Source organism: Triturus cristatus, chromosome 8 (assembly GCF_964204655.1).
Source record: "Triturus cristatus chromosome 8, aTriCri1.1, whole genome shotgun sequence".
Taxonomy (NCBI): domain Eukaryota; kingdom Metazoa; phylum Chordata; class Amphibia; order Caudata; family Salamandridae; genus Triturus; species Triturus cristatus.
In genome coordinates this window covers 291,156,453-291,184,255 of record NC_140591.1, presented here as the reverse complement: position 1 = coordinate 291,184,255, position 27,803 = coordinate 291,156,453, and the positions used below count along the sequence as shown (strand labels likewise).

At 49.5% G+C, this 27,803-nt stretch overlaps 1 protein-coding gene across 1 annotated transcript in view; it reads right to left on the bottom strand.

Moving 5' to 3' along the window:
* Positions 1-27,803, bottom strand: part of RNF17 (ring finger protein 17) — a 2,644,767-nt gene that overhangs the window by 1,779,838 nt on the left and 837,126 nt on the right. Inside the window, exon 11 of the mRNA XM_085621540.1 lies at positions 805-881. Coding sequence (XP_085477666.1) covers positions 805-881 — 77 coding nt within the window. The remainder of the gene's footprint in view (positions 1-804; positions 882-27,803) is intronic.

Here is a 27,803-nt window from a genome sequence, read left to right as displayed (position 1 = left end):
GGATCTACACAAATGACCCCTTGCTGAATTCAGAATTTTGTCTACTTTTCAAAAATGTATAGCTTTCCAGGATCCATTATTGCTTTCATACCCATTTCTACCATTAACTGGAAGGAGGTTGAAAGCACAAAAAATAGCAAAAATAGGCCATGACCCAGAAAAATGCCAAAACTGTGTAAAAAAATGTTGGTTTTCTGACAAAAGTCTGTCAATCCCTAAAAGCTGGGAAAATGCTGATTTCAGCCCCGCAAACCCTTTTTGATACCACTTGCAGGGAAAACTCAGACACTCATTTGCAGCAGTTTTTTTTCCCATTTTCCCCCCAAAAACTAAAATTTTGCTGTATTTTGGGTAATTTCTGGGTCCCCTCCAGGGGAATCCACAAAGCCTGGGTACCTTAGAATCCTCATGATGTTGTAAGAAAAGGACGCAAATTTGGCGTGGATACCTTATGTGGTCAAAATGTTACAGGAAGCGCGAACTACCCCAAATATCCCATAAAAGTCTTAGCACGTGGGGGTGGGGGGGAGGGGGGGGGGTTTAATGAGTAGGAAAGCAATGTTGGTTGAGGAAAGGAAGTGTAAACAGGTAATGACTTCGCATATATATTACTAACCATAGGTTGCAATTGATGTTAATGAACATGAAGGCATAAATATCAAAGCAAAAGAAGGAAAATACTTTGTTTAAATGGATTAAGGTTTTTGAATTTTATAACAGGACATAAAACTCTTATTTACTTCAGTTACATCATTTATTTACTACATTAACTGACATCTATTACAACAAGTATTTTCAACTTACCCTGGAAATGTTCTGGACTTTAATTCATCAACAAGTGAACAGCAATCCTTGACTGGTAACTTCAATTGACTAATAACCTAGAATTGGAGAATATGAATTAAATAGATCACAGAAAAAACAATTCTGCAATTTCCACATAACCTTGATTTGCAACATAAGGTAAGCAAGAAAGTTATGCGGACTAGTGAACCTAGTTTTTCCCAATATCAACGACCTACAGAACTTCTCCCATTGATTGCAAGGACCAAGGGCTGCTTCCAAAACGTGTTAAAAACAAAGCTGTCTTCTTTTCAGTACCTACTTATTATATGCCACACAAAGCCTGACTATTTCAGTTCCACCAAGTCGGGGAGATGGATCGGGCCACTGAAAAGGGTTGGGGTAGGATAAAAATACATTCACACCTAGGACAAAGGACTATAGCTGCACTAAAGGTAAGAGTATGTAACACATAAATTGTGGTAGACATTGTAGGAAACTGTGTTTTTGTTGCAGTTGTCCGACCACTTTGTCGTCTGGTATTTGATGAATCTTGGACTGAAGTACATAGAATTCATGCTAAACAGGTTCCCAGCACCAGTGTTCTTTACTTGAAACAAGAGAACTTGTCATTTGATCCCCAAATGACCAGGCCTTTAGCACCCCTGAAAGTGGTACCTCTGGTACTAAGGGCATAGGTACTAAAGAGGGTCCCTAAGAGCTGCAGCATATCTTGTGCCACTCTAGGGGACCTAGCGCCAAACTCTCAGACTGCAACTGCAGGTTGTGTGACAAAGTGCTCTAAAAACTCAAAAGAACATGTCACACTCCTGTGTGCCAAGTCCCCTTACACTGCATGTAATATTTGTAATTCACCACTACAGCAGGCCTTTCAGCCCCTAATGCAGGGGGCATTATATTACATGTGTGGACATATCTGCATGAGCAGATAAGCCCCTGTGCTGGCCAGTTCAATTACTGCCAGCACAAGTGACCAGGGAAGCCATTTTAAGTATGTGCTAGAAACACTGGTCAAAAAAAGAGTTCCCCAGCTACATGATGGCTTCACTGAAGCTAGAGATGTTCGGTATCAAACATCTTGTAGAACAAGTTACTTACCTTCGGTAACGATGTATCTGTAAGAAACATTAGTTAGTTAGATTCCTCACCTTAGAATATCCCCAGGCGTCAGACTGGATCCGGAAGATTTTTCGTCAGCAATACCCCTTGCACGTCGCTAGGCGTCGTCTGCGGCTCCGCGTCCGTCGTCGGCGTCGTGCGCCGGGATGACGTCGGAGTACTTAGACGCCGCCCTCGCGCGCTGACGTCAGTTCTTGTACATAGCCTTCCGCGCCAGGAACGCAGAGCCATGCAAAGACCGACACTGGTGCCAAAAATACAATCTAGGGGCCTGAAAGGACAACCTTAACCCTAGATGTCAGTTCGCAGAACGGGGAGGATGGGTGGGTCGGTGAGGAATCTAACTAACTAATGTTTCTTACAGATACATCGTTACCGAAGGTAAGTAACTTGTTCATCTGAAAGAAACACGTTAGTTAGATTCCTCACCTTAGAAAAGATACCCAAGCAATACCATCCCCGGTGGTGGGTCTGCGAACCAAGATCACACCAGAAAGTCCTGGAGGACAGAACGGCCAAAGAAGCCATCCCTCCGGACTTGGCTGTCAAGACAATAATGCCTGGCAAACGTGTGTAGCGAAGCCCACGTCGCCGCCTGACAGATGTCCTGCAAAGGGACTCCCCGTCCCAAGGCAGTAGTAGCCGCCGTGGCCCGAGTAGAATGGGCGCGCAGCACAGCAGGAGGGTCCTTTTTAGCCAAGGAATAGCAAATTTTTATACACAAAACGACCCACCGAGAGATGGTCCGTTTGTGCACAGCTTTCCCCTTCTTAGCGCCCACGTACCCAACAAAAAGCTGGTCGTCCACCCGGAACTGTTTTGTGCGGTCCAGATAAAAGGAGAGCGCACGTTTTGGGTCCAGACGGTGGAGCCTCTCTTCCTCTTTGGAAGGATGCGGAGGCGGAAAGAAGGTGGGCAAGGTGACAGACTGCCCACGGTGAAATGGAGTCACCACTTTAGGAAGAAAGGAGGGACGAGGCCGAAGGACAACCTTGTCCGGATGAACAGACAGAAAAGGAGGCTTTGAAGATAAAGCCTGGAGCTCACTCACCCGTCTAGCCGAGGTGATGGCTACCAGAAAAGCAGTCTTAAGAGTCAGAAGACGAAGAGGGCAATTGTGAAGAGGCTCGAAGGGAGCGCACATCAAGAATGTCAAGACCAGATTCAAGTCCCACTGAGGCATTACAAAAGGGACCGGAGGGAACGTATGTGTAATGCCTTTGAGAAAGCGTGTAACCACAGGGGACTTGAAAAGAGAAGGCTGATCAGGAAGCCGCAAGAAGGCGGAGATGGCAGCAAGATAACCTTTCAGGGTGCCCAGGGCAGAGCCCTGCCGGGCCAGAGAAAGAAGAAAGAGGAGAACCTCAGAAAGAGGGGCGGAAAGGGGATCCACAGCCTTTGCTGTGCACCATGCCACAAATTTGTTCCACCGGCAGGCGTATACCGACTTTGTGGAGGGACGCCTGGCTGCCAGAATGATATCACAGACTTCAGGAGGCAAGTCAAATGGCATCAACTGCCGCCGCTCAATCTCCACGCATGGAGGTGGAGGCTGGACAGGTTCGGGTGGAGGACCGTCCCCTGCTGCTGCGACAGAAGATCCTCCCGAAGGGGCAGACGAATCGGGGGATCGGTCAACATACTGAGTAGCTCGGGATACCAGTATCTTCGTGCCCAATCCGGAGCCACCAAGATGACTTGGGCCCGGTCGTGCCTGATCTTCTTCAGCACTCTGGGCAGAAGTGGTATAGGCGGAAAAGCGTACAACAGACCGCAACTCCACTCGTGACGAAAAGCGTCGCCGAGCGAGTGCCGCCTTGGAAATTCCAACGCGCAGAACTGCTGACATTGCGCGTTCTCTTCGGTGGCGAATAGATCTAACCAAGGCTCTCCCCACTGCTGAAAGAGGCCTTGCGCCACTTCGGAGTTCAGACGCCATTCGTGATCCATCATGCACCGGCGGCTGAGTTCGTCTGCTCTGGCGTTCAGAGAGCCCGCCAGATGTTGAACCACCAGGGTGACGCCCTGGTGTTCCAGCCATGTCCAGAGGCGCAGAGCCTCCTGACAAAGGGTCCACGACCCCACCCCGCCCTGTTTGTTGCAATACCACATGGCGGTGGTGTTGTCCGTGAACACCTGCACGACACTTCCCCTGACAGAGGGAAGGAAGGCTTTCAGTGCAAGCCGGATCGCTCTCAACTCCAACAGGTTGATGTGGAGACGATACTCCGCCGGAGACCAGAGGCCTCTGATCTCCGCCTCTCCCATATGGCCACCCCATCCCAGGAGGGACGCATCCGTCACTACGACATGCTCCGGTTGGGGAAGGGAGAGGCTCTTGCCCTTGACCCACTCGCGGTCCGTGAGCCACCACTGCAACTGTTGTGCAGTGCCCTCCGAGATCAAGACATGGTCGGACAGGTTGCCGTGATGCTGGGCCCACTGAAACTTCAGGTCCCACTGCAGAGCCCGCATGCGCCGCCTGGCGTGATGCACTAGTAGGATGCAGGAGGCCATCAGCCCCAGAAGCCGCAACACTAGCCTGACCGAAACCCGGGATAGAGGCCGAAAGATGGGAATCAGGGCCCGTATATCCCGGACCCGCTGTTCCGGTGGATGGACCCGGAACTGCGCCGAATCGAGAACCGCTCCGATGAAGAGGAGCTTCTGAGAGGGACTCAGGTGTGACTTCGGCACGTTGATGGAAAACCCCAGCAAATGCAGGAGATCCGCCGTAGTCTGGAGGTGGGAGACGACTGCCTGGGGCGAGCCCGCCTTCAACAACCAGTCGTCGAGATAGGGGAAGACTGGAACCCCTGATCTGCGCAGATGAGCTGCGACCACCGCCATCACTTTCGTGAACACCCGAGGGGCACTGGTGAGGCCGAAGGGGAGCACGGTAAACTGAAAGTGCTCTTGGCCCACCGTGAACCGCAGGTAACGCCGGTGGGCCGGCAGGACGGGGATGTGGAAATATGCGTCCTGCAAGTCCAACGCTACCATCCAGTCTCCAGGGTCTAGGGCAGCTAAAACCTGAGCCAACGTTAGCATCTTGAACCTTTCCTTTCGGAGGAAGGCATTGACGTTCCGGAGGTCCAAGATAGGGCGTAGGCCCCCCTTGCCCTTCTTGGGAACCAGAAAGTAGTGGGAATAACAACCACGACCTACTTCTGGACTCGGAACGCGCTCGACGGCCCCCTTGGCCAAGAGAGCCGAAACTTCCTCGCGGAGAAGATTCAAATGATCCCCCGAGATACGGTGGTGCTGCGGTGGCATGGCTGGAGGGGTCGTCTCGAAGGGGAGGGAGTAGCCCCTTCGGACGATTTGCAGCACCCACCTGTCCGATGTTATGGACAGCCAGTGGAGCAGGTGATGGCGAACTCTGCCGCTCACTGGCGTGGTATGGGCCTGAAAGCTCGGACTAGGAGGGCTTTGAGGCGGATGCTGCAGGGGTGGAAGTGGGCTGACCACGTCGGCCTCCATTTCCGCCACGGCGGAAGCCACGTCCACGACCGCGCGCAGGTTGGTTCTGCGGCTGGTGGCTTTGCGGACGTGAGGAGGCGCCCCTTCCTTGGCCACGAAAGGGGCGAAAAGCGGAGGTGTGCGCCCGCGGAGCCGAGAGGCCCAAGGACTTGGCCGTAGCCCGGGAGTCCTTAAAGCGGTTCAGCGCACTGTCCGCCTTCTCACCAAACAGGCGAGTGCCATCAAAGGGCATGTCCATGAGGGTGGTCTGGACATCCCCGGAAAATGACGTGGACCGCATCCAGGCGTGGCGGCGGAGCGCCACCGTGGTTGAAATCGCCCGACCCAGCGAGTCCGTGGTGTCAAGCCCACAGCGTATGGCGTGCCGTGCTGCATCCCTCCCATCGGCCAAAGCCTGGGTAAGACGCGTCCGGACCTCCTCCGGACACAGGGGCAGCACGTCCTCCACCGCATCCCACAGGGAATAGGAATAACGGTCCAAGAGACAGGCGGTATTTAAGGACCGCAGGCCCAAACTAAGGGACGAGAACAGTTTCTTGCCAAACTGCTCGAGTCTCTTGGAATCCCGGTCCGGCGGAACGGTCGGGAAGGAGGATTGGGAGGTAGAGGCCTGGATAACCAGACTCTCGGGGGTGGGGTGTTGGGACAGGAAACTGGGGTCGCCCGGAGCAGGGCGGTGGCGCCTGGCAACGTTCCTATCCACAGGAGGAACTGTGGAGGGCTTGGACCAGGTGCCCTGCAGAACGTCAGTGAGGGCCTCGTTGAACGGCAGCATAGCACAGTGGAGCTTGCTGAGGTTTGAAGCACCTCAGTGAGGATGTTAGTCCTCACAGCCACGGCAGGCAACTCGAGCCCAAGGGCCTCGGCCGCCTTGCGCAGCACCACAGAAAATGCTGCACCCTCCTCCGAAGCCACGGTCAGAGGAGAAGTGAATCCAGTGTCTGGCGAGGTGTCCAGCCCACTGGCCTCCCCCAGTTCATCTGCCCAGTCCTGAGAAAGCTGTGACTGAACAGCCAGAGGGTCCTCGAACCCCTCCCAGTCGCCCCCTTCTTCCGATTCCTGATAAACAGGAGGAATGATCGGAACCGGACTGTAGAGATGGTAGGACTCAAGCGGCGTCGGATGCGGCGTCGGTCGACGCCGCGCCGGCGCCGGGTCCGGATGAGGGCTAAACTGGGGTGTCGGCGTCAAAGGCGTCGGCGGCGTCGGTGGTTCAGGCGTCGGCGCCGGTGGAGGAGTGACTAGGTCAACCGGCGTCGACTGGGGCCCAGGCATGGGCCCCGCGGGGACCTGCGGCGTCGAGACCGGAGTCGTCGACGGCGCCGGGGCCGGAGCCGCCGGCACGCGAGGTCGCCCAGTCGAGTCCGCGGGGCCCGAAGGCGCGCCAGCGGGCGTCGACGGCGGGGCCAGGCTCCTCATGGCCGAGAGGAAGGCACTGATCTCCGCCGGCGCCGCGTCAGTCCCAGGGACCGGAAAGTATGGGGGCGGGCGCGGCACCTGCGGCTCCGTCGGAGCCGCGGGGGTGGAACCACCCTGACCCTCGGCCGAGTCGCGCGACCGGCGAGGGGAGTCCGAAGAGCGATGTCGCCTCTTGGACTTCTTTGAGCGTTTGGACTTACCCGACGACTTGGAGCCGGACGATCGATGGCGTCGGCTAGGGCTCCGCGAGCGATCCTTGGACCTCCTCCTGGACCGGGATCGCGCACGACGCGGAGCCGAGTGGCGAAGCTCGATAAGCTTGCGGGACCGCTCCCGCCTAGCCTTCGAAGTCAGGGCCTGACAGTCGTTGCACGACTCCGCGTCGTGGTCGGGGCCTAAGCAGTAGAGGCACCGGCGGTGGTGATCGGTCACCGACATCAGTCGATGACAATCCTCGCAAGCCTTGAACCCAGGCATCCTACCGGCACCAGATGTCGACAGACAAGGATCAAAAATGATCAAAAAAGATTTAGTCAAAAAAGACTAAAAGGGGTAGCTCTCCCGGATCTGCGCTTACTGGCGCGGAAAAAAGAAGAACTGACGTCAGCGCGCGAGGGCGGCGTCTAAGTACTCCGACGACGTCATCCCGGCGCACGACGCCGACGACGGACGCGGAGCCGCAGACGACGCCTAGCGACGCGCAAGGGGTATTGCTGACGAAAAATCTTCCGGATCCAGTCTGACGCCTGGGGATATTCTAAGGTGAGGAATCTAACTAACGTGTTTCTTTCAGATTTAATAATTACACTGATTCCAGCAATGGATTAATACATGCACTCCCAGGGCAACTTAGAGGTGCCCCCTGTAAACCTACCACCTACTGGTGTGCTGAGTGACCTGTCCTAGCCAGCCTGCAACCACAGACTAGTTTGACTCCCAGTTGTGAGAGCCTTTGCCTAAGCCTGCTCGGGCAGTGGGTCTTTACACCCCCTCCCACAGGATGACCATTTTAAGACCGGGAGCTTCAAAGAGCACTCCATCTTTGGAATGCGAATTTGGGTTCCCTCCGAGGAGAGGATGCTGACCCCCTTTGTCCAGAGCCCCTTTGGCACCTGGACGGGTGGGAAAATTACTATTCAGATAGGCGTGTCCATCCTCAGGATAGTACCACCCCTAAGGTGGGCTACCTGAAGTGGATACGACTTTTCAGAGTCTGACATCTTTGCGATGTCAAACTTAGTAACTCTGGGATAGGGTTATGCCCACTTCCCACAGGAAGTAGCCATATAGAAGGCGTAGTGACCACAGGGGTCGGTAGCCCATTGGCTACTATCCTACACTCCCCTAATGTCCCTAAATTTAGTATTTAGGGGAGTCCCTGGCACCAGTAAATCAGATCCTGCAGACCAAAAGACGGACCGAAGCGCCATGATAAGCAGAATCTGTGGATGAATCTACTGAATTAGCGCCAACCCTGCACGCCTGTCTACTGTTCCCAACGATTGAGCCAGTCTACTCGCCCTCCAAAGCTGCTGTACCTTCAAAAGCCTGGGAGGACTGCCAGCACTTCTGCCAAAACTAAGGAACTCATGCGGAGCAGCTGAGCTGTTCCCCTGCACCTTGCAGGTACCTAAGAAAGACCAGAGTGGAATCCGAGATCGCATTATTCAGACACTGCCAGGAAACACTGCACCAGTCTCTTCAAGCCTGACTTGAAGTGGTCCAAGAGTGTCAGCGTTGTCCCCCAGCCTTCCAGCAAAGAAGCTCACCTTGGAGCTGCCGGGAGGGGACCTCCTTGAAGGCGCCTGTAGCATCTTTGCGTGCGACCCCTGACCACAAGTGCTCCTGGTGACGAAAACCCAATGCCTCAAGACACCTCTGCCCATGTAGAAGAGGACCAAAGGTGTCCCCCAGCATTTTGACACCTGAGCGAACCTTTTGGTTCAGCCCAACTGGTTTCCCAGGCCAAGCCTGCAGCCTCTTTGGAACTGGACCATTCTCAAATTAAGGTTAATATGACACTCAACACCTTAAAACACTTCTGCTCCACGACGTTCCAAAGTCTCACAAGGTGACCAGTTTGTGTGGCATTGGACCTTGACCAATTATTACCTTAAGTCTGGATGATTGGTCCGGTAAGTCATCATGAAGTGCCCAAATGCAGTCATGTTTTTCAACCATAGGTTAACACTGAATTCATTAATGCTGAAAAGCACCTCTGCACCTGGCCGTCTTAGTGCCTCCCAAAGTAACCTGTTAATGCCGCCTTGGACCATAATTATCTTAAGTGCAGAAGATTGGTCCCGCAAGTCATTAAGTGCCTGAATGTAGTACATGTTTTTCCCAATAGGATAACATTGGCCAACCAACGCAGAAAAGCACCCAAGCACCCGGCCACTGCAGTGCTGCCTGAGGTGACCTGTTGGTGCTGCTTGGACCTTGCCCAATAATTACCTTAAGTCCAGAAGATTGCCCCGTAAGTCGTTAAGTGCCTGAATGCAGTATATGTTTTACTTCCATAGGATAACATTGGGCACCCGATGCTAAAAAGCACCTCTGCACCCTGCTCCCTGAGGTGACCTTTTAGTGCTGCCTTGGACCTTGCCCCATACTTACCTGAAGTCCAGGAGATTGATCCTGTAAGTCGCTGTATAATGCCTGTATGCAGTATTTGCTTTTCCTCCATAGGATAACATTACCACTTCGGAAAATGCACTGTGTTGATTTTCAAACCTGTACAAATTTATAACTCGAAACATACTTCCCTGATTTTGACAGTCTTGGTGCCAAAACGTATATAAAGAGAAGTTATTTTTTAAATTGGTGTGGATCTTCTTATTGAGTTGTGTGCATCATTTATTGACTATGTGTCTATTACAGATGTCAAACACTCCTCTCTGATAAGCCTAAAAGTGCTCCACAAATCTATCGCCTAGAAGAGCACCTTGGGATTGCTAGAGCAAGCAGATGCCCACTTGTAAGGGAATACCTGGCCTCTTTGTACAGTATACCTCTTTTTGGTATACTATATAAAGAGCAGGCTTCCTACAGTCATCAATTGCCAAATTGACTGATTACTAAGTAGAAAGAGGACGGTGAATACCATCAAGAAAGCCAATGTTTGGAGAAATACATTTCTGAAAACATGAGCAAAACGGACTGTTTCTATAAAACAGATCAAGCAAATTAAGTCTTCATAATTCATACGTGTATCCCAAGTAAATGTCTTATGGTAAAAGGTCGCGTATACATGGTCAATTAGGTCTTGGCTCTGGCAGGACACGCATAAATCCTCACAATGTGAAGTATTGAACTTTAAAAAAAAAAAAATTGTATTGTCAAGTGATTCAAAGAAGTTTATCATTTTAACCTTTACAGAAACTTGGAGGATTAAAAAGGAAAGTGAAAGTTGATGGGAGCTCGCCAACATGGCTGACACGCACTAGAGATGCTCTGAACCCTAGCCCCTTTCCATTCGCAATTATACTTCTTCTATATGGAGAAATGCCTGCGTGACAGGAGTGCGAACACTGGAGCCAGCAGCAGATGGAGGACAGAACCGGAAGTACAGTAAGCAGGCACACCACCCTCCGAACAGCTCAAAAGGTGCGGAGTGCTTTTTCAGATGCTGGTGCCTTTCATTCCCAAGTGGTGGCACACAAGGCCTGGTGTTTGTGGATAGGGAAGACGGACTCACCAACCTGAACGCCCATTTGAACGTGGCAGCACTGGAAACGTCCCAAGGCCCACCCTTCAATAGAACTGGGGATACCTTCGCAGCAGGAGGATGGGTCCTGGGCTGCAAGGAATGAGGTTCTTTGTTGGGTGGCCTGAAGGAGGGTGGTTGGGGGTGGCGGGAGGGGGGGGATAAAGGGGGACAATCCTGGACGGTGCTGACGGAGTGACAAGCAAGACTGGCTTTCCGGATGTGCTCTGCGCAGGTCATCTGCGAATGGAGGGAGCCTGGGGCAAGAAAACCTGATAGAGAATACTAGAAACGGGGGCCTACACTGGGACCAAATGGTGTTGGGACCCTTTCATGCCTATGTTACGTCAAAGACTGAGTACAGGCTTGTAAAGGGTGGGGCTCATAAAAGAAGGAGGGGTTACCTTGCCCGTTGAGAACACAGCTGGACTGACACTAAGTAAAGAAGATTACTGGTTGGAACCAGCTGTTTGAATCCCCCCGCCCTATGTAGCCAATAGAACGTGTTGCCTAAGGAGTAAGATGGGTGGACACTGAACTAAAGGACAGGCTTGCCCACACCCGATGGTTGAAAAGATTGAGCCAGGTCACTTGCCATATCTTTCCGCAGTCTGAGGCACTCGCATATTAACCTTACAGGGATGCTCCTGGGACCCAGGGCAGTGGTGCTTGAGGACTGTGGGCGCTGGGCAGCAGGTGCACAACCCTGCCCTCCACAAGTTTTTCCCCTTTTTGGGGAATCTCTCCCTGAAGCAGTAATAGCTGGCTCACAGCCATTTCCAAGGATAATGATACTGTCCCTTAAACTCAGATATGAAAAAAATACACCATGATGCGTGCAATGTAAGCACTCGGGGTTGCAACGCTCACTGTGCCAGACTCAAATGTACAACAAAGGACATTATTCTACAAGCTGTCAGAGACCTGCACATTTCATTAGAGAACAAGACTGAGGAAATCAGACTAGACATCTGTGACCAGTCAAAACCTTAGGAATGGTGTGTATAGTGTTACGGACGTGGGGGTGAGTCAACTGGAGAAGACTCCATTCAATCAATGAAAGACATCAGGCTGACCTCAAGATGACCACTAAATACCCGATAGAGAAAGACAGCCTGGAGGGCAGATGAGGCAAGAACAATATTAGACAGGTGGGGAAATCGGAGGATAGCAGGATCCATCCTTGATTCCTCGTGGACTGTTTCAGGTCAGGTCATTGATTCCTCAAGGAGAACTCTTGGAATGCTTTGCAACAGAAAGTGCATACTAGGCTTCGGCATCCTACCTGTCTCCTAGCCCCTTCCAATAATCCTGTGCCTCCTAAACTTCCTGGATAAAGATTCAATACTAAGCGCAGCCCAGTGAAATCGCGTTTGAATCAAATAAGATCATAATTTTCCAAGACTATAACCCGCAGGTGCAGGAACAAAGAATCTTTCACTGCAGTAAAACAAAAAATGAAACAAATGCAACTCAACAATGTCCTGATATTTCCCGCAAAGTTGAGTCTCGTTTCAAGTTGCCTACTTTGACACTCCAGATGTGGTGTGGGATTAGAAGGAGAGGACCTGTCATGCAAAGCATGTCAAATGCACAGGCAGCTCCTCTGGGGCTATGCTGGGGAACCAAAGAGAGAGGGTGGTGGCGACACAGACAGACCCGAACAGGCTGCCCAATCCAAAGCAGCAATGGCAACAGAGGTAGCCGGCTGAGACCTGTGGAGATTAGGTTCTCACTCTAGAGTCCTAATGCAAACCTCAGGAAGGTGACAACCCAGTTAGTGTTACCATGCATCTTGGAGAGAGCCACGGTAACGCGTTGACACTGCAGAAACACGTTCACAAGGAGGAAGGTGGTAAAGGCGGCGAGAGCGAAGTCTATGTCAGAGGCTCGCTGCAAGCTTTTCGCATTGGTCCAGAAACCTGCCCGGCTCAAAAAAACAAATGAACACTCCAGCGAAGAAGAACCCGGTGCACTGGTTTCAGTGTTCCTAGCAGGGGGCGGATAACTGCGCTCTTTAGCACCCGACCCTAATCAAAACGGACGGCTGCAGCCCACTGCCAGGGAAGGTAAACTGCAGTAATCCTTATGTTAACACCAGCATTTAGGATTTCCTTGTGAAGCCCAGAGCCAAAGCCTGAGCCTCAGATAGAACCACAGCCACCTCCCCTGCTCAACTCCAGTCCCACTTTGACATTTCTGGCCTTTCCTCAGCTCTCCCTTCTGATTGAGGAAAGCCAGAATAGTGTGAGTCACAGGGGCATTTTTGCTTAGACAGCGGATCAGAGTACCAGTTAGGCTTGAGGCCGTGGGGGGTGTGAACCTCGGCACCTACAAACGTTTGTGCTCCACTGGACACCTGATGGCTATGGGCAGCTACAGCCATTGCTTCACTTTTTCTGGAAACCGGCAGCTCCCACAGTTTGTGAACTACTCCAGCCTCCAGTTAAAGCCAGGCCACAGTTTGGCCAGGTTGTTTACGTCTGGATATTGGATGATGTAGTGTTCACTTAGCTTCTAACCGGTGTAGCAGTAGGAAGGTGAGCTGTGGGCCATTACAAAGACTACATCTTAAAGCAGTGCACTTGGCGCAGGGAAAGGGGAGTCTCCGGTGGAACCGGTTGGCCTAGGTGCCGGTGGGCCTTGCAGGTTGTCTGTACCTCCCTTTTAAGAATTCTGTTATTGCAACATTCTGCGAATAGTGAATCAGAGCCAAATTATTTCTCTCTTGCCATTAACTGTAGTGGAGGATTGTTCATACGTGTCTGGTGGGAAGGAGTCTGAGTTCAGTTGAGCTAGGTTCAACTCTCAGCATGCCCAAACCTGCTGCCTGACAGCGCTGCGAGCGGGCAAGCTCGAAAATTAAGCCCGCAAGAGCCACCCGGCTTACACCAAAGATGGCGCCGGCGCTCGGGAAATGAGCTGCAGAGAGGGCCTTGATGCTAAGTGAGAGGAGTGAAGCAACAGGAGGCCGAGGAGGCAGCGGACCACTCCCGCGCCTTAGAGCGAGGCAGTGAGGAACCGATTGGGACCAGATGCCAGGCCGGTGGATGTTTTCTGAGGATGACCCAAAACAGTGAATGGCCAGAGCAGGAGAGAGAGAGTTGGCTGCCAGTCTGGAGGAACAAGGTGGAGAACTGAGACTGCCGGGGCCCACAGTAGACTTGGTGATGTACTCACGCTGCACCCAGTAGCTGCGTGGCTCAGTTAGCGGGGAAAGGCGAGGATTTCATCGGGGACCCTCATTAACGACGGCTTGGCCCTGGGCCTAGAACTGGGCCGACGAGGAGACCCAATTGCTGTAGAGGCCTGTGGCCGCTGGGGACAGTAAACTGCTGGCAAAGGTGAGCGGGCACCGCGGGGGCCCACAGGCAAATGGATTCTCCCCCCCCCCCTTTTTAGGTCTTGCTGGCGTTGCAGCGCGAAGCGCTGCCGCCAAGGAGAACTATTGTTGCCGTGATGCCTCTCAAGGGAGACAGACCGGGGCACGCGCAGTGATCGGGGTCTGTGGACACGCTTGCGCAGACGCACACGCACACACACGCACGCACACACCCCGCCGCTGCCGACCGCAGCTGCCTAACGCGCGCGCACACACCTCGCCACCGAGATGCCTCTCAAGGGAGACAGACCGGGGCACGCGCAGCGATTGGGGTCGCGGTCTGTGGACGCGCTTCTGAGACGCGCTTGTTTTACTCAATGCTCTCCAAAAGATGTTCATGTAATGTAGCATTTAATTACCGGACAAAAAAAAAAAAAAGAACAGCAGGTGTCCCAAATTGAATTACTAAAATTGCTATAGCTCTTATCTATCATCTTGTGTGGAAATGGAGGCTATTGTAATGAAGTTACGAATGGCATGCTGAAATTGACCAAATGAGAACGTAGGACACCTCTGCAAGATAGATTTGCGACTTTTTACAATTTCCTATATTGCACAAACATCGTTTTACTACCACCATCATAATATGTATGTACTACATAAAAGTTTGGTGCAGGTTGCTTGCTGCATAGTCAACTCGTGAGCATGCACTATTAAATTATTGGACTATTAACTTGGGTCTATCAATATAGCCTTTTTTCGGAAAGAGCCATAAACGCAAGCACATATGAGACATGCAAAAAGACTACAAATCATCAGAATAAAAAACTGCGAAAAAAATATTCTTAATCAACATCACAGACAAACATTATTTAAAAGTTTTAAGTTTCACAAAACTGCGAACTTTTCTTCGCGTTAGGTAGTTTATACAACAATATATTTTTGCTGTACATTACATACGTTAAACCAAAAATCACAATACAGGCACATGGTCAGCGTAAAGCAAGTAAAAAGTGTTGAGTTCACAATATACACGGAATCTTGGCGGCAGCCCTTTCCCTGTGTACCCCTTCTAGTCTTATCCGTCTTAACCGTGCAAAGGATGAAAAGAAAATTAAACATTCCGAAGTACCTCACGAATGTTAGTTTTCTAAAAATAGATGAGACCGCAAGTTATAATAACGCACTCGCCAGCATTTGGAAACACCATTGAGGGGACAATAAGAGGAAAATATATAATGTAATCTCTCCAGCAAGTTGCATTGCAGAAGAGGAACCTTAAGACGGGGGGAAAGCGGAAATAACATCATTTTTACCTTAAAAAGGAGAGCTGGCACACGAGCTGTTTATAATCATAGTGTGACTCTGGCCTTTCCTAAAAACCCAAATTAAAAGATAGAAAACGCTAGACAGTTATTAGAGTGGCTATAGATTCCTGGAAAACTACATCATCCACCAGTTGTGGTACACCCACAAGGTTGCAGCACACCAAGACTGTAAAATTCCGGTCTTTCAAAGAGGGCCAAAATGGCGATTCCGAGAACCCTCGACTTCCAACAGCAGGCCCAACCCTAAAGAGCAACCACCCGCGCTTGGCCTAAAACACTCTGAATTTGCGCAGCTTCTATCACCATCCGACATTAGAGACAAGTCAGGAAACTTACCGCCCCTATAACTTTGGACGTGGAACTGTGAATAGGAAGTATCTGGGCAGAGACTCCAGACACATAGTCTTATTGTCGGCTGCAGTGTCGGATAACCCGGGCGTTGCTCTGGGCCTTCCCTCACTGGCCACGCCCACAGGCACGCTGCGTTGAGTGGCCATTTTGGACACGTAAATTAAGTGTGCAGCTCTGCGGGGTACTACAGTCAGAGTAGTCTCATTACAGGTAAGGAAGTCCCGCCTCTGCGCTTTTCCACTTGATGCTGGGGAGGTAACGCCTAAAGGAAGCCGATCAATCATCTCAGTCTTTGGATACAAGGATACTGAACTGCGGAGCTATTCCTTACACGCAGGGCCGGCTTTAGCGCTTGTGGCGCCCTGTGCGACAATATCTGTTGGCGCCTCCCCCCCCGACCACCTCTGCCACGGATGTTGTAACGCTTTTCGCCCTAAGTGGGATGGGTATTCCCAGACGTGGGACCCGTGCTCACTACGCCACTGGAGTCAAGCTATCCTGGCTGATGACGGCTGATAGCCAGAAACCGGTCCTAGGATGCTTGATTCCGGTCCAGGGAAGACATGGCTTGGTAGTTCGGGCTGGACTGTTCCCATGAGGCACAGGGTCAAGACTGATTTGCATATGGCCATGTCTGAACTGGGGTGGCGTAGTGGGCAAAAGAACGATGGATTTCACCCAGATCTCTTGACTGGGGGAGAATGTCTGCATTGTCAGCATTCCGTCCATCATTTGTTTGTTGTAACGGATTCCCTCACTAGCACCCTTTAACAGTACCTCTCAGATTAATTTAGCTTTATAGCACCACTCATACCATTGTAACGTGGCAGAGCACTTTACATCACACAAACATTGCACAGTGACAATCATATGGTTGTAAATCAGTGTATAGGAAATGTTACATCAGACAGGGCTACAAGGTGTAGTGTAGGAGTGACATGTCATCTATCATGGTAGGCAATATATTTTGAGTCCTTTTTCTGGAAAAGCACAAATTCTGAATTTAAAACGCAACATCATTGTTAGGGGTTCTCTTTAATAATAAGAATTGTTTTCAACCCAAATGAACCCTTTTCACAAGATTAGGATGATAGAAGACGGGGCAAAAAAACATGTAGCTCTAATATATTCCTTGCAGTTTGCATGCAGCTCTTTGATGACAGTTAATAACTTAATGTTATATATTAGGATTTTGACTTATAAACGGCAAGTTACAAAAGGAGCTCTCTTACAGAAGCAGTAGCACACTGATCTATTTACATTATATGTGCTTTGTTATCTGCATAATACACGTTCTTAGCAGCAGGCATTTTAACCCTCTACGCTACCTTAGTATGAGTCAGACTTCCCCAAGACAAACCTAAGGTCTCTTTCCAGAAAGTTAATTAATTACCAGCTAGATTGACATTTTAATTGATGTCTGAAAATTGGTGGAGGCCAGGAACAGGGCAGCAGGTGCTTGTAAAATGAAAATATACATTTTCAAAAATGACGCCCCCACCCCAAGTCAACGCCCGGTGCGGTGGCACTGATCGCACCGGCCCTGCTTACACGCCTAATAATGCGGGTTGTTCCAACTTTACAAATGAACTTTTTAGCCTCACTGTGCAGAAATAGCACGCATACGTATTGCAATAAAATATTATTATTACATTAAATAACCTACCTGAGGAAGTTGCGGAGTTGAGGTAAGAAGTATTTAATCCTGAGGTCTTTTCTTTATAATTGGCTACTGGGTGCCTCACTAGTCGTCGATTATAAAGAAATTACAGACAAGATATTACCGGACTATTAGAATCCAATGTATCATATATAGCGGTACATCGTTTTCAAGATGCTTAGATCTAAATTTGATAATCTTCGGAGTGGTTTTCTCCACAAAACCTCAATATTAGGTTTAATTTCTCTCAGACGTTTCCACAAAATTGTTATGAGACGCTACCCTTACGTTTTCACTAACTTCCATCTATTATTGCCTTTAATGCATTCCTCACGACTTATCACACCTTAAGAAGTTTACTAAATTTGGAGAACTGCTTTGTACCAGAAGGTGCCTTTCTTACAACCATGCCTTAAACTTTTATCTTTCTTGATGTTACCGTTCTGCCTGACTCAAAGCTAGCCACATCTCATGGAGATTAGCATATGTTAGCACACCTTTTCCCCAAATTTTTCCAAAGGTCTCCTACCTGTTGTGTTGTGTGGAGTTACTCCAAATGCCCAGAGATTATTGTATCATAGGGAAATAAAGCCCAACATGGTGCCATAGGTTAAATTCTACTAGAGGACAATGACATCTGTAATTAGTTTGGATTCCCACCAATCTTTAACACTTTAGATACTGAGGCTTTTCCCCCACAGTGCTGAGACCCTTTTTTTGGACGTTTGGGGCACTTAGGCAATCTTAACTTTTTGTTCCCACAAAAGGTATCCACGCCAAATTTACGTCATTTTTACCCTCATCTTATGGAAACGAAAGGAGCCCAAGGTATAACTATTCCGTTGGAGGAAACTGAAAAACTAGCTACAATATAGCAACATTTTCTGTTGTTGGAAAAATGATGAAAAAGTGCTGTGCAAGCGTATGTGTTTTTTTCTTCCAAAATTGGATCAATAAATGGGGTGCTGTGGCAGGATCACCATCTTCTGAGCTTTCAGGATCAAGGAGAGTTGTAAAAGCCAATGTTTTGCCACAGTGTTTGCACTTTTTAGGTCTCGGCTGGCGTGGGTTGCCCACATGCGCAGTCTCGCTGGCGAGATTTAATGAATTAGAGGGAATTCTGTAAAGGGCTTCAAGCCCTGCCCCTCTTTCCCATTGGTCGGCGTCACGGTTTATGCTAAACGGTGGCCAACCATTGGGAAAGAGCACTTTTTGACGTAGCCTTTTCCATTTTTCGGCCAGCCCACTTGGACGGGCTCGTTCCCTTTCCGGCTGAAGTAAAAGGTTTCTTATCTTTATGGGGCCATGTGTTTCAAAACACATGGCCCCATAAAGACAACAGATCCTCTTTTACTTTCAGGACCGCGCCACGCTTATTTCCTTATGTGTCTGGAATGGCTGCGAGTGTGGCGGGTAAGTGCCAGAGCAGCGATGAGTCCAGATTAATACGGGACCCTTGCTGGGGGGAAGGGGAGGAGTGTGTGTTAATTACAGAGCACTGTGCCCTAGGTTATCTTAAATAGAGTCCTTCGGGCCACTTGCCCTGCTATTTTGGGGCCCAGCTAGGTGACTCCTGCAGGGGCGTGGTGATACCTCGATCTGACCCCCTCCCTATGATCGAGCTATAGGACTGTAAATAAAGACTTGGTGTGAGAACAGTGGGTGCTAGTGCTGTCTGTGCCGTCACCTCTGCGCCTCGAGGGAAGGAAGGTGCATAGAGCGCTACCGCCCCCAGGCCGGTAGAGTCGAGGGGAAGCACTCCGCCCCTGAGGAGACTCCACTGCAGTCCTGGCAAAATACTTATTTAAATGATTTTAAGTTTTGTGACGCGCCATTCTCGACTTCGGAGCGCTTTCCAGTTACAAGTACGATAAAAGTGTATAAGGTACGATTGACAATAAAGAGAACCACATCTCAATCACAGTCACGTTAAATTGGAAATAACCTCCGTCTCACGATTATCTTCACTATTGAGGATGAAGGAAAAGGCTTGTTCTGATGGAAGTTGGGATGTGCCTGGCTGCATTGGTTTGTCGCTGCATAGAACGTTTGTTTGTCTTTTTGTACATGCTTGTCTCTGTTCGCATGTGTCTGTGTTTTTACCTGAATGCCTGTGGCTCTGGCTTGTGTGCCTTTTTATGCACCTGCATGCTGGTCTATCTGTTTGCATGTGCCTGTGTTTACATGGAGGCCTGTGTTTATGTGTATTTCTATGCATCTGCTTGCTTGTTTGTCTATCTGTTCGCATGTATCTATGTGTGTGTGTGTGTGTGTGTGTGTGTGTGTGCGTGTGCGTGTGTACTTGCCAATCTGGTCGCATGTGACTGTTTGCTTGGATTCCTGTGTTTGTAGCCATTAGGCCTGTTTGTGTATGTGGCTTGTGCCTTGGTAAGTTTGGTTCTGGTTGCCTCTGCGTGGACTTGTGTGCGTTTTTCTCTGCGTGATTCTTGGCATGGGTCTGTGTCTGTTCTGTCGGCCTGTGTGTCTCTCTATATGTAGGCCTGTTTGTTCGGTGTCTTTTGCATGTTTGCCTGTTTCTGTATGTTCGTCTCTGTTGTTGTTGTGGCAGTATTTGTTTCTGTCGGCCTGTGTGTCTCTCTATATGTAGGTATACGTGAAGTGTGTTTTTTCCAGCATGTATGCGTGTCAGCATGTGCCCCGGTTTCTGTAGGTGTTCTTCTCTGTCGTTCTGACTGTCGGTTTCTGTCTGCCTGTGTAGGTCTGTTTTTGCCTGTTTCAATCAATCAGTTTTTGTAAAGCGCTGATTAACCCATGAAGGTATCTGGCGCTGGCTTTAGTCGAAGAGCCAGCCAGGTCTCGAGCCTCGGTATGTGTGTGTCTCTGAGAGCAGCCTGTGTGTGAGCTCTGGATGTTTGCACATGTGGAGAAGTGTGGCTCAATGATTAGAGCGGCAGACCCTGATGCAGAGGTCTAGCCCGGGACCAGGGTTCAATTCCCCGCCTCGGCGGGTCTTGGGCTCAAAAATTCCACGGACCTGATAATTCTCGCCTCGGTGCCTATTCCAATCATGGAGTCCCACTCTGCAACTCGGGGCAATAGCTTGCTTAATCTCCACAACGGCCCCCACAACGCTAAGGATGCCTGGCCTCCGCCTTGGGGGTGCCCAGGAGTGGACGCCTCACAGGGAAAGCCAGAATGGGTTCCACAGCGGTATTCGTACAAGCGCCTTGAGACCCTTGCGGGTGAGTAGTGCGCTATACAAGTATCAAATTTACATTTATTTAAATTTTTACATTTGCTAATGAGCGTCCCCGGGGTGTTCCACAGGTCGCCACTTGTTGGGCCGGCTCAGAGAGCGGCTGTGTTCCAGGGCTGAACTCTGAACAGTGCAGCACACACAGTGTGTGTGTGCACTCTCCGCCGGTTCTCTTTGAGGTCAGTGAGGCCTGCCTCTGAGCGCTAGGGTGTTTACTGGCCGTTTTATTGCGTAAATGAGGCCTCCATGTACCACACCTGCTGTGACGTCTGCGTTATGTAAGACGTCACACACTCCAAGACGTGCTTACTCAGGAGTTTCCTTTCCACGCACACAACATACAGTGACTGTGTATGTAGTCTTACAGCGGTTGATCAGCCGCACGTCTGTTGTTGAGCGTCTTCGCTCTGTTTCCCTCACCATCCATGACTCCGTGGCTGGCAGGTAAGGCCTCTAGCGCCTAAAAGTGTTTTTTTATGTTGCTTCTGTGAACGTATCGCGAAGTTCACATCCTGCTCTCCCATGAGGTCACTTCCTCTTTGTGGGGTTGGTTGGCAGTTCACAAAATGGTAACCCGTCTCAAGTAGAGAGATTCTAGCAAAGCCTGTTTTAAAAAATAAATGCTGTGCGAAGGTTTGTTTATGGTTAAACCCGCAGAAGTTAATGGTTGGTGAGAAGTAACTTTGTGCTGCTTAGAATTAATTAAAAGCCCGTCTGGCTGGGCGTGTCCAGAGTGCAGAAGTAGTATGAAATATTGCACGTGAAAGTGATAGTGATTTAAGGCTTGGGATTAAGTTAATTAAGTGCCTATAGAATACACAAAGTGCACTCTCTGATGTTTCTGCTGCACATTCCTCGGTAATCGCAGCGTAAGTCCCAGGCCCCGACTGACCCGTCCGCTTCCAGCGAAGCCAGACTGCCCTGACAGCTGGAGGAGTGGAGGCGGCTGCAATCCCACTGCTGCACGGATTTAATGTGCCATCATCCTGGGCAGGAAATGAAGCCCTCTTCATGCCTGCCTTAAGCGCCTTCTCTCCTTGCTCGCGGCCTCACGGCACCCGTACTTATATGTGGATGTCTGAATTAAGTGTTAGTCGTCCCCCGCCTCCCCACTATCGTGTGGCATAGGTCTAAAAGTCGCAAGCCTGTCATGGGCCTACCCATATACTTCACAAGTAGCCTGGACATTTTAGTTCGAAATGACATGTGTATAACGCTTTCCCGCCCCTTGCGAAGTCTGAAGAGATTTGCTGGCACAGAGTCCATTTGTATAGAGTAGTTAAACAAGCATTAAAAATGCAATAGGTCTCGCCTTTGATTAAGTTAAAGCCATTAGCTTTGCTATACAATACCATTAGCAAAGCAAATGGCTTTAACTTAATCAAAGGCGAGACCTGTTGCATTTTCAATGCTTGTTTTGAAGAGGGAGTCCGGCAGGAGCCTATACACTCAGGACTTCAGCTAGCAAGCCCCGGAGCCTTCATTGACAGTGACGCAGCCCGGGGCCTGGACCAACGAGGAAGCCTGACACCATGGAAGCCCGAGATCCAGTGGGCTGCAATTTGCTGAAGTAGGAGACGGACACCACAGGAGCCCTGAGAGATGGGAATTACCCCCCTCCCCTTAGGAGGTAACAGGAGAGAGGAATCAATAGCACAATAGAGTGCACAACAACGGAGTGAGCAACCCGAGCTCGTAGGGGCCAGCAGGACTATAGGTAACTCGGGGACACACGAAGCCTGACACCACATAGCGTAACTAAGAAAGCTGATAGTGCACCAACGAAGGACACAGCAGCCCCCCCTCCCCCACCAACGTCCAGGAAAAGCCCAATTGGCCAGGAATATATTTAGCAAGCCGCAGGGCGCCACTAGCTGCCCCGGATACAAGATCACACTGCGGCCAACTTTGGAGGAGGGTCCCACACCTAGAGATGGAGGAGGCTGAGGCAGCTATTGATCCCTTGTAAGAATCAAATCAGGGATAGGGGGGATCAGCATAGAGGCCGGACTTGGGACAGCCCCAGGCTCCTCCCAGACTCCGGAATCGCGTGAATGAGGGAAGCAACATCTTTGAAAGAAATGAAGAATAGCACTTGGAGCAGAGCTAGTTATCTGGAAGGGGACGGGGGTACTCCTAAGACAGTCCTGGGACACTGAGTGACGGAGAGCTGCCCTGCCTGGTACTTCAGGGAAAAAATCCTCCATACCGAGATGGGGAAAACTAAGAGGCGCAGAGAGGCTGACCCTCCGTCTCAATTCCTGACAGACTCGGAGAATAGTTTGGCCCTGGTCCCCACTCATGTGACACAGGTAGAAGAAGCAGCAGCAGCAGCGCCAACACTCCAGGATGTTCTCCAGGCTGTAGCTTCCTCGAGACTCGCAGTGGAGAATAAAATAGACAGTTTGAGAAGAAATTGGACTACTCAGAGCCGATCATCGGCGATTGGGTGAGGGAGTAAACACGGTCGAAACAGATATGGAAGGCTTGAAACCTGTGGCACAAACTACTACAGACAGGCTAAAAGCGATAAAAGCCCAAGTGAAGAACCTGTCAATGACAGCTGAAGACGCTGTGAATCGTTTGTGTCGCAACGATCTGCACCTCACCGGACTGCAGGAGAAGATTGAGGAACGGCACATGGTGTCCTTCCTGGGGAGATGGTTCAGGGAAGAAGTGGCAACGGAAGGTCTGTCCCCCTTTTTCGCACTTGAGGGCATATAGGGTGCTGCGAGGCCCCCCCCACCCCTCCCTAGGGACCGCAGCGCCCTGTGATGGCACGATTGTTATTCTACAAGGACAGAGACCATATACTTGCACAGACCTGGAAGAAGGAACCACTGATAGTTGATAACAGCACAGTCGGGTTCTTCCTGGGATTCTACAGGGAAGTCAATGACAAAGGGCGTCCTAACTGGCCGTTAAGAAGAAGCTGCGATAGATGGAGATCCTGTACGCGATGATCTTCCCGGCCCGACTGAGAGTAGTGTCCCTATGGGGCACTGTCTTCTTTAGTTCCCCACAGGAAACATGGGACTGGATTGAAGGCCAGGCGAATGGCAGAACCTCTCAGGAGCAGCGGAAGAGAGGTGACACCCAACCACGAAGGGGTCGCGGTAATTCCTTGGTTGCCCCAGAGTTGAGAAGCAGCAAGAATGGGAGCAAGTCTTGGCAGCGGTGGCAAGTTTGAGCGCGCCCAGCACCAGTGGGGCCACTACCCCTGTGAGGGAGGTCACACGAGACCCAGATTTAGATCTCAGCACCAGAACGATGTAGGGCGCTAGTAAGGAACTGCCAGTGGTCACTCTGGCAACAGCGTATGAAATAATTTGGTCATCACCAGAACCGCAAGTATTCATGGAGGATGGGAAATAAAAGGGGGGAAAAAGTCCCCATGGACACTCACTAGTAGTTTGGGGGGGGGAGGGGGAGAGATTGGAGGGGGAGCAACACGCTACATGGCTGGAGACAATTTACAGACTGCTCTACGCACTGGATGGGGGAGAGGGTGGCGAGATTACACTTTTGAATATATCAAATGAGGAGGGCCTACTCCACCCCACCCTTTCCATAGTTGGATATGGTTTTTGAAGGTTTGGATGAGAAGAGTTTGCTTGCTTGTCCTGGGGAGTGGGAGTTGGGGTTGTTATGCATTTATTTTTAAGGGTGTTGCAGATCTCGCAGGCCAGGCATTGATAACATGGGGACCTGACCCGCCTTCCAGCCGGCAGATTTCGGGGGTAGCGGGCCGGCAGAGCTTAATGGAGAACACATGATATGAACAATTGTTACTTACCTGTAAACAGGTGGTTCTCCAGTATTGGTGTCTTTCATAGATTCACATGCTTGAATATTCCCCGTCGTCGGAGTGGGAGTCCCACGGTAAATAATATAGCAATATATACAGCCATAATATATATATATATACATAAGTAATCATATAAAACAGAGATATAAGTAAGTAATAACATCAAGAATGTCCCTATAAGAAATTTCCATAGAGATACATGGAAAGAGAAAAAAAGACATTCGTAGTCTATCTCTGTCATTATGTTAGTCCGAACTCCGGCCAATCAGGCGCCAGCTTCTCTCTAGAACCTTCTCCTCAGAGCTCCTCACCTCAGATTTTCGTAGCACCATAGTGACTCAGAGTGTATGAGGAGAAGAGAGCCTCTGAAGGGAGGAGGGAGGGTCGCATGTGAATCTATGAAAGACACCAATACTGGAGAACCACCTGTTTACAGGTAAGTAACAATTGTTCTTCTCCAGTATTGGGGTGTCTTTCATAGATTCACATGCTTGAATATAGAATAGCTAGCAGTAACAATATCATTGTTTCCATGATCACACAGCTTCGAAATTGTAATGACAATCAATCTTCTTATGCATATGACAGTACTGAATAACTGTAACAGTATAAATGCATCATTATGTCAATTATAAATGGAAACAATATGGAGGAGGGAAGGAAGAGGCTCATCTTATTTAAAAAAGATTGCGAAGCACTGCCTGCCCAACTGCAGCATCCTCCTCGTTTAAAGTTGTCAAGCAATAGTGTCTTGTAAACGTGTGTCTGCTCGACCACGTAGCTGCTCTGCAGCTCTGATGCAAAGGCACTCCAGCAAATAAAGCAGTTGAGGAAGACATTGCTCTGGTGGAGTGAGCCCTCACTGGTGACTGCAATGGCTTGTTTGCCTTTTGATGGCAGAAGACGATGGCAGCTGAAACTTAACGTGCAATAGTTGGTTTCGTCACTGGACGACCTTTGTGAAAGCGTCCATAAACTATGAATAGTTGATCAATCCTTCGTAAAGCAGCCGTTCTGCTGATGTAGAATGTTAAACCTAGTTTCACATCCAGGGAATGTAATCTCTGCTCCGTAGGAGTTTGCGGATAGCAAAGAAAGTTCTTAAAATCACTGGTTCGTTAATATGAACGTCTGAAGGCACCTTCAGCAAGAAATTTGGATCTGTACGCACTACTACAGAATCTGGTTTGAACTGTAGGAAAAAGGTGGATTTATTGTAAATGCATGAATGTCACGGACGCGACGTGAAGACGTTAGCGCCTGAAGAAAAGCCACCTTCCATGTTAGATACTACAACTCGACCTTGTGAATCGGTTCGTACGGTGGTCTCATTAGTTGAGCCAATACGATGTTCAGATGCCACAATGGAGGAGATTTACAAAATAACCCCTAGACGAATTGATGGATAATCCTTGAAGAAACAAAAGGGAAGTTGAACCATCCTGACGGAAACGGAAAATTGCCGCCAGAAAAAACCCCTAAAGGTTGCATGAGAGAAACCCGGAGTTAGCTAAATGCAAGAAGAACGGTAAAAATTGTTCTGGTGTGGAGTGAAAACGGGTGCACCCCATTAGATGCACACCAGTGGGGAACACTTTTCCACTTTAATTTGTACGTTTTCACCGTAGAAGGAGCCCTCGCCTGAGCTAAAATGTCTCTACAGTCCTGTGGAGTATCCAAATGGGCAAATTCACAGTGCTCAGGTTCCAAGCTGATAAGCTCAGTGAGGAGGGATTCGGATGACCAATTTTCCCCTTGTCCATCGTGAGTAGATCTGCACGAGGCTGTAGAATGATTGGTTCGGATTGAGACAATAGGAGTAGTTCTGAGAACCATGCCTGCCGAGGCCAACGGGGGGCTATAGAAGTAGATGGCAAGGTTGCCTCCGCATCTACCACAGAAACTCGAGGTACGAGTGGGATTGGGGAAAGAAAAAACGTAGTCAAACAGATCGTACCAGTCCATCAAAAGGCATTGCCCAGAGATCTTTTGTGGGGAAGCCAGCTTGCGTAATCACGGCATTTCCGGTTCTCTAGTGTGGCAAAGAGATCCAGCTGTGGGCGACCCCATCGTTGAAATATCCTCTCTAGAGTTGGTTGATGCAACTCCCATTCATGGGTCGATGAGGAGGACCCGCTCAGGGAATCCGCCAGGATATTGGATACCCCCGGTCGATTAACTGCTGCATATCGTGATGCGATGGTTGATAGACCAATCCCAAATCGACTGAGCTAGTCGAGACAGTTTCGGAGATTTTATCCTGCCCTGCTTGTTTATATAGTGCATGCAGGTTGTATAGTCTGTCTGTATCAGGACTGATTCTCCTTGGATTAAAGGATGAAAAGCTTTGAGAGCCAGCAATATATAGCCATGAGATCCAACCTGTAGAAGTGCCAGGTTTTTTTTTTGTTTTTTTTTTTTTGACATATTGACCATTTTCCTTTTATTGATAAAAACCTCCAAATGAGCACCCCATCCTTCCAGAGAGGCGTCTGTTATTGTCATGTCTGGTACCATTGTCAGAAGAGAAATGCCTTCCGTTAGATTTAACAGTTGCGTCCACCACCTTTGCGCCAACTTCATCCGATCTGTGACGTTTACAACATCGTTCAAAGAACCTGTAACCTGGCGTTCTTGGACATCCAGTACTCCTTGGATGGGGCGTGTCTGTAATCTGCAATGAGGGATCAATGCAATGCATGATGACGCCATTTTCAGAAAGGACTTCAATATTCTTACAGAAACGGGTCTTTTTGATCTGACAAGGGTTACCAGTCGGAGAATTTTTTGAAGACGGTCTTGGGAGAGAAGTGCCCTTGCTGACACTGTGTCTAAAGTTGCTCCCAGAAAATCTGTGCGATGAGAAGGCAGTAGATGGGACTTTGTGGTATTTATGGAGAGCCCTAAGGCGCGAAACCACCTCCTGTCAAAGATGTGTGTGTTGTAGAAGTTGAACTTTCGATTGTGATTTTAGGAGATAGTCGTCCAGAAATGGAAAGATCTGAACACCCTGGAACGTAGGACGCTACCACAGGGGCTAGCACCCTTGTAAACCCTCGAGGGGCCGAGCGCAGTCCGAATGGTAAACTTTGAACTGGAAAATCCCCTCGACCCACTCGAAAACGAAGAAATTTCCGATGTTGTCGTAGTATGGAGATATGTAAATATGCATCTTGGAGGTTGATTGTTTCCATGAAATCTCCTTGTGAAAATAATCGCAAGATCTCTACATGCGTTCGCCTACGAAAAGAATGTTTCTTTAGATACCTGCTGAGAGCCCTCAGATCTAGAATGGGCTTCCATTCCCCCTTCCTTTTGGTGATAAGGAAGAATCGGGAATAAATCCTTTCCCTCTTTTGAAATCTTGGTACTACTCCTATGGCTCCCTTGTGTTATAGAAATTGAACTTGTAACAGTTCTTTGATATGAGCCGGTGGCAGTCCGGTAGGTGGTGTGGGTGGAGGGAATTCGATGAACTCCAAAGTGTGACCTCTTGCTATAATTTCCAAAACCCAACGGTTCCTTGTATGGAGGACCATTGAAAATAGTACCGATAGATTCGATCTCCAATTTTCTGGGACTGATG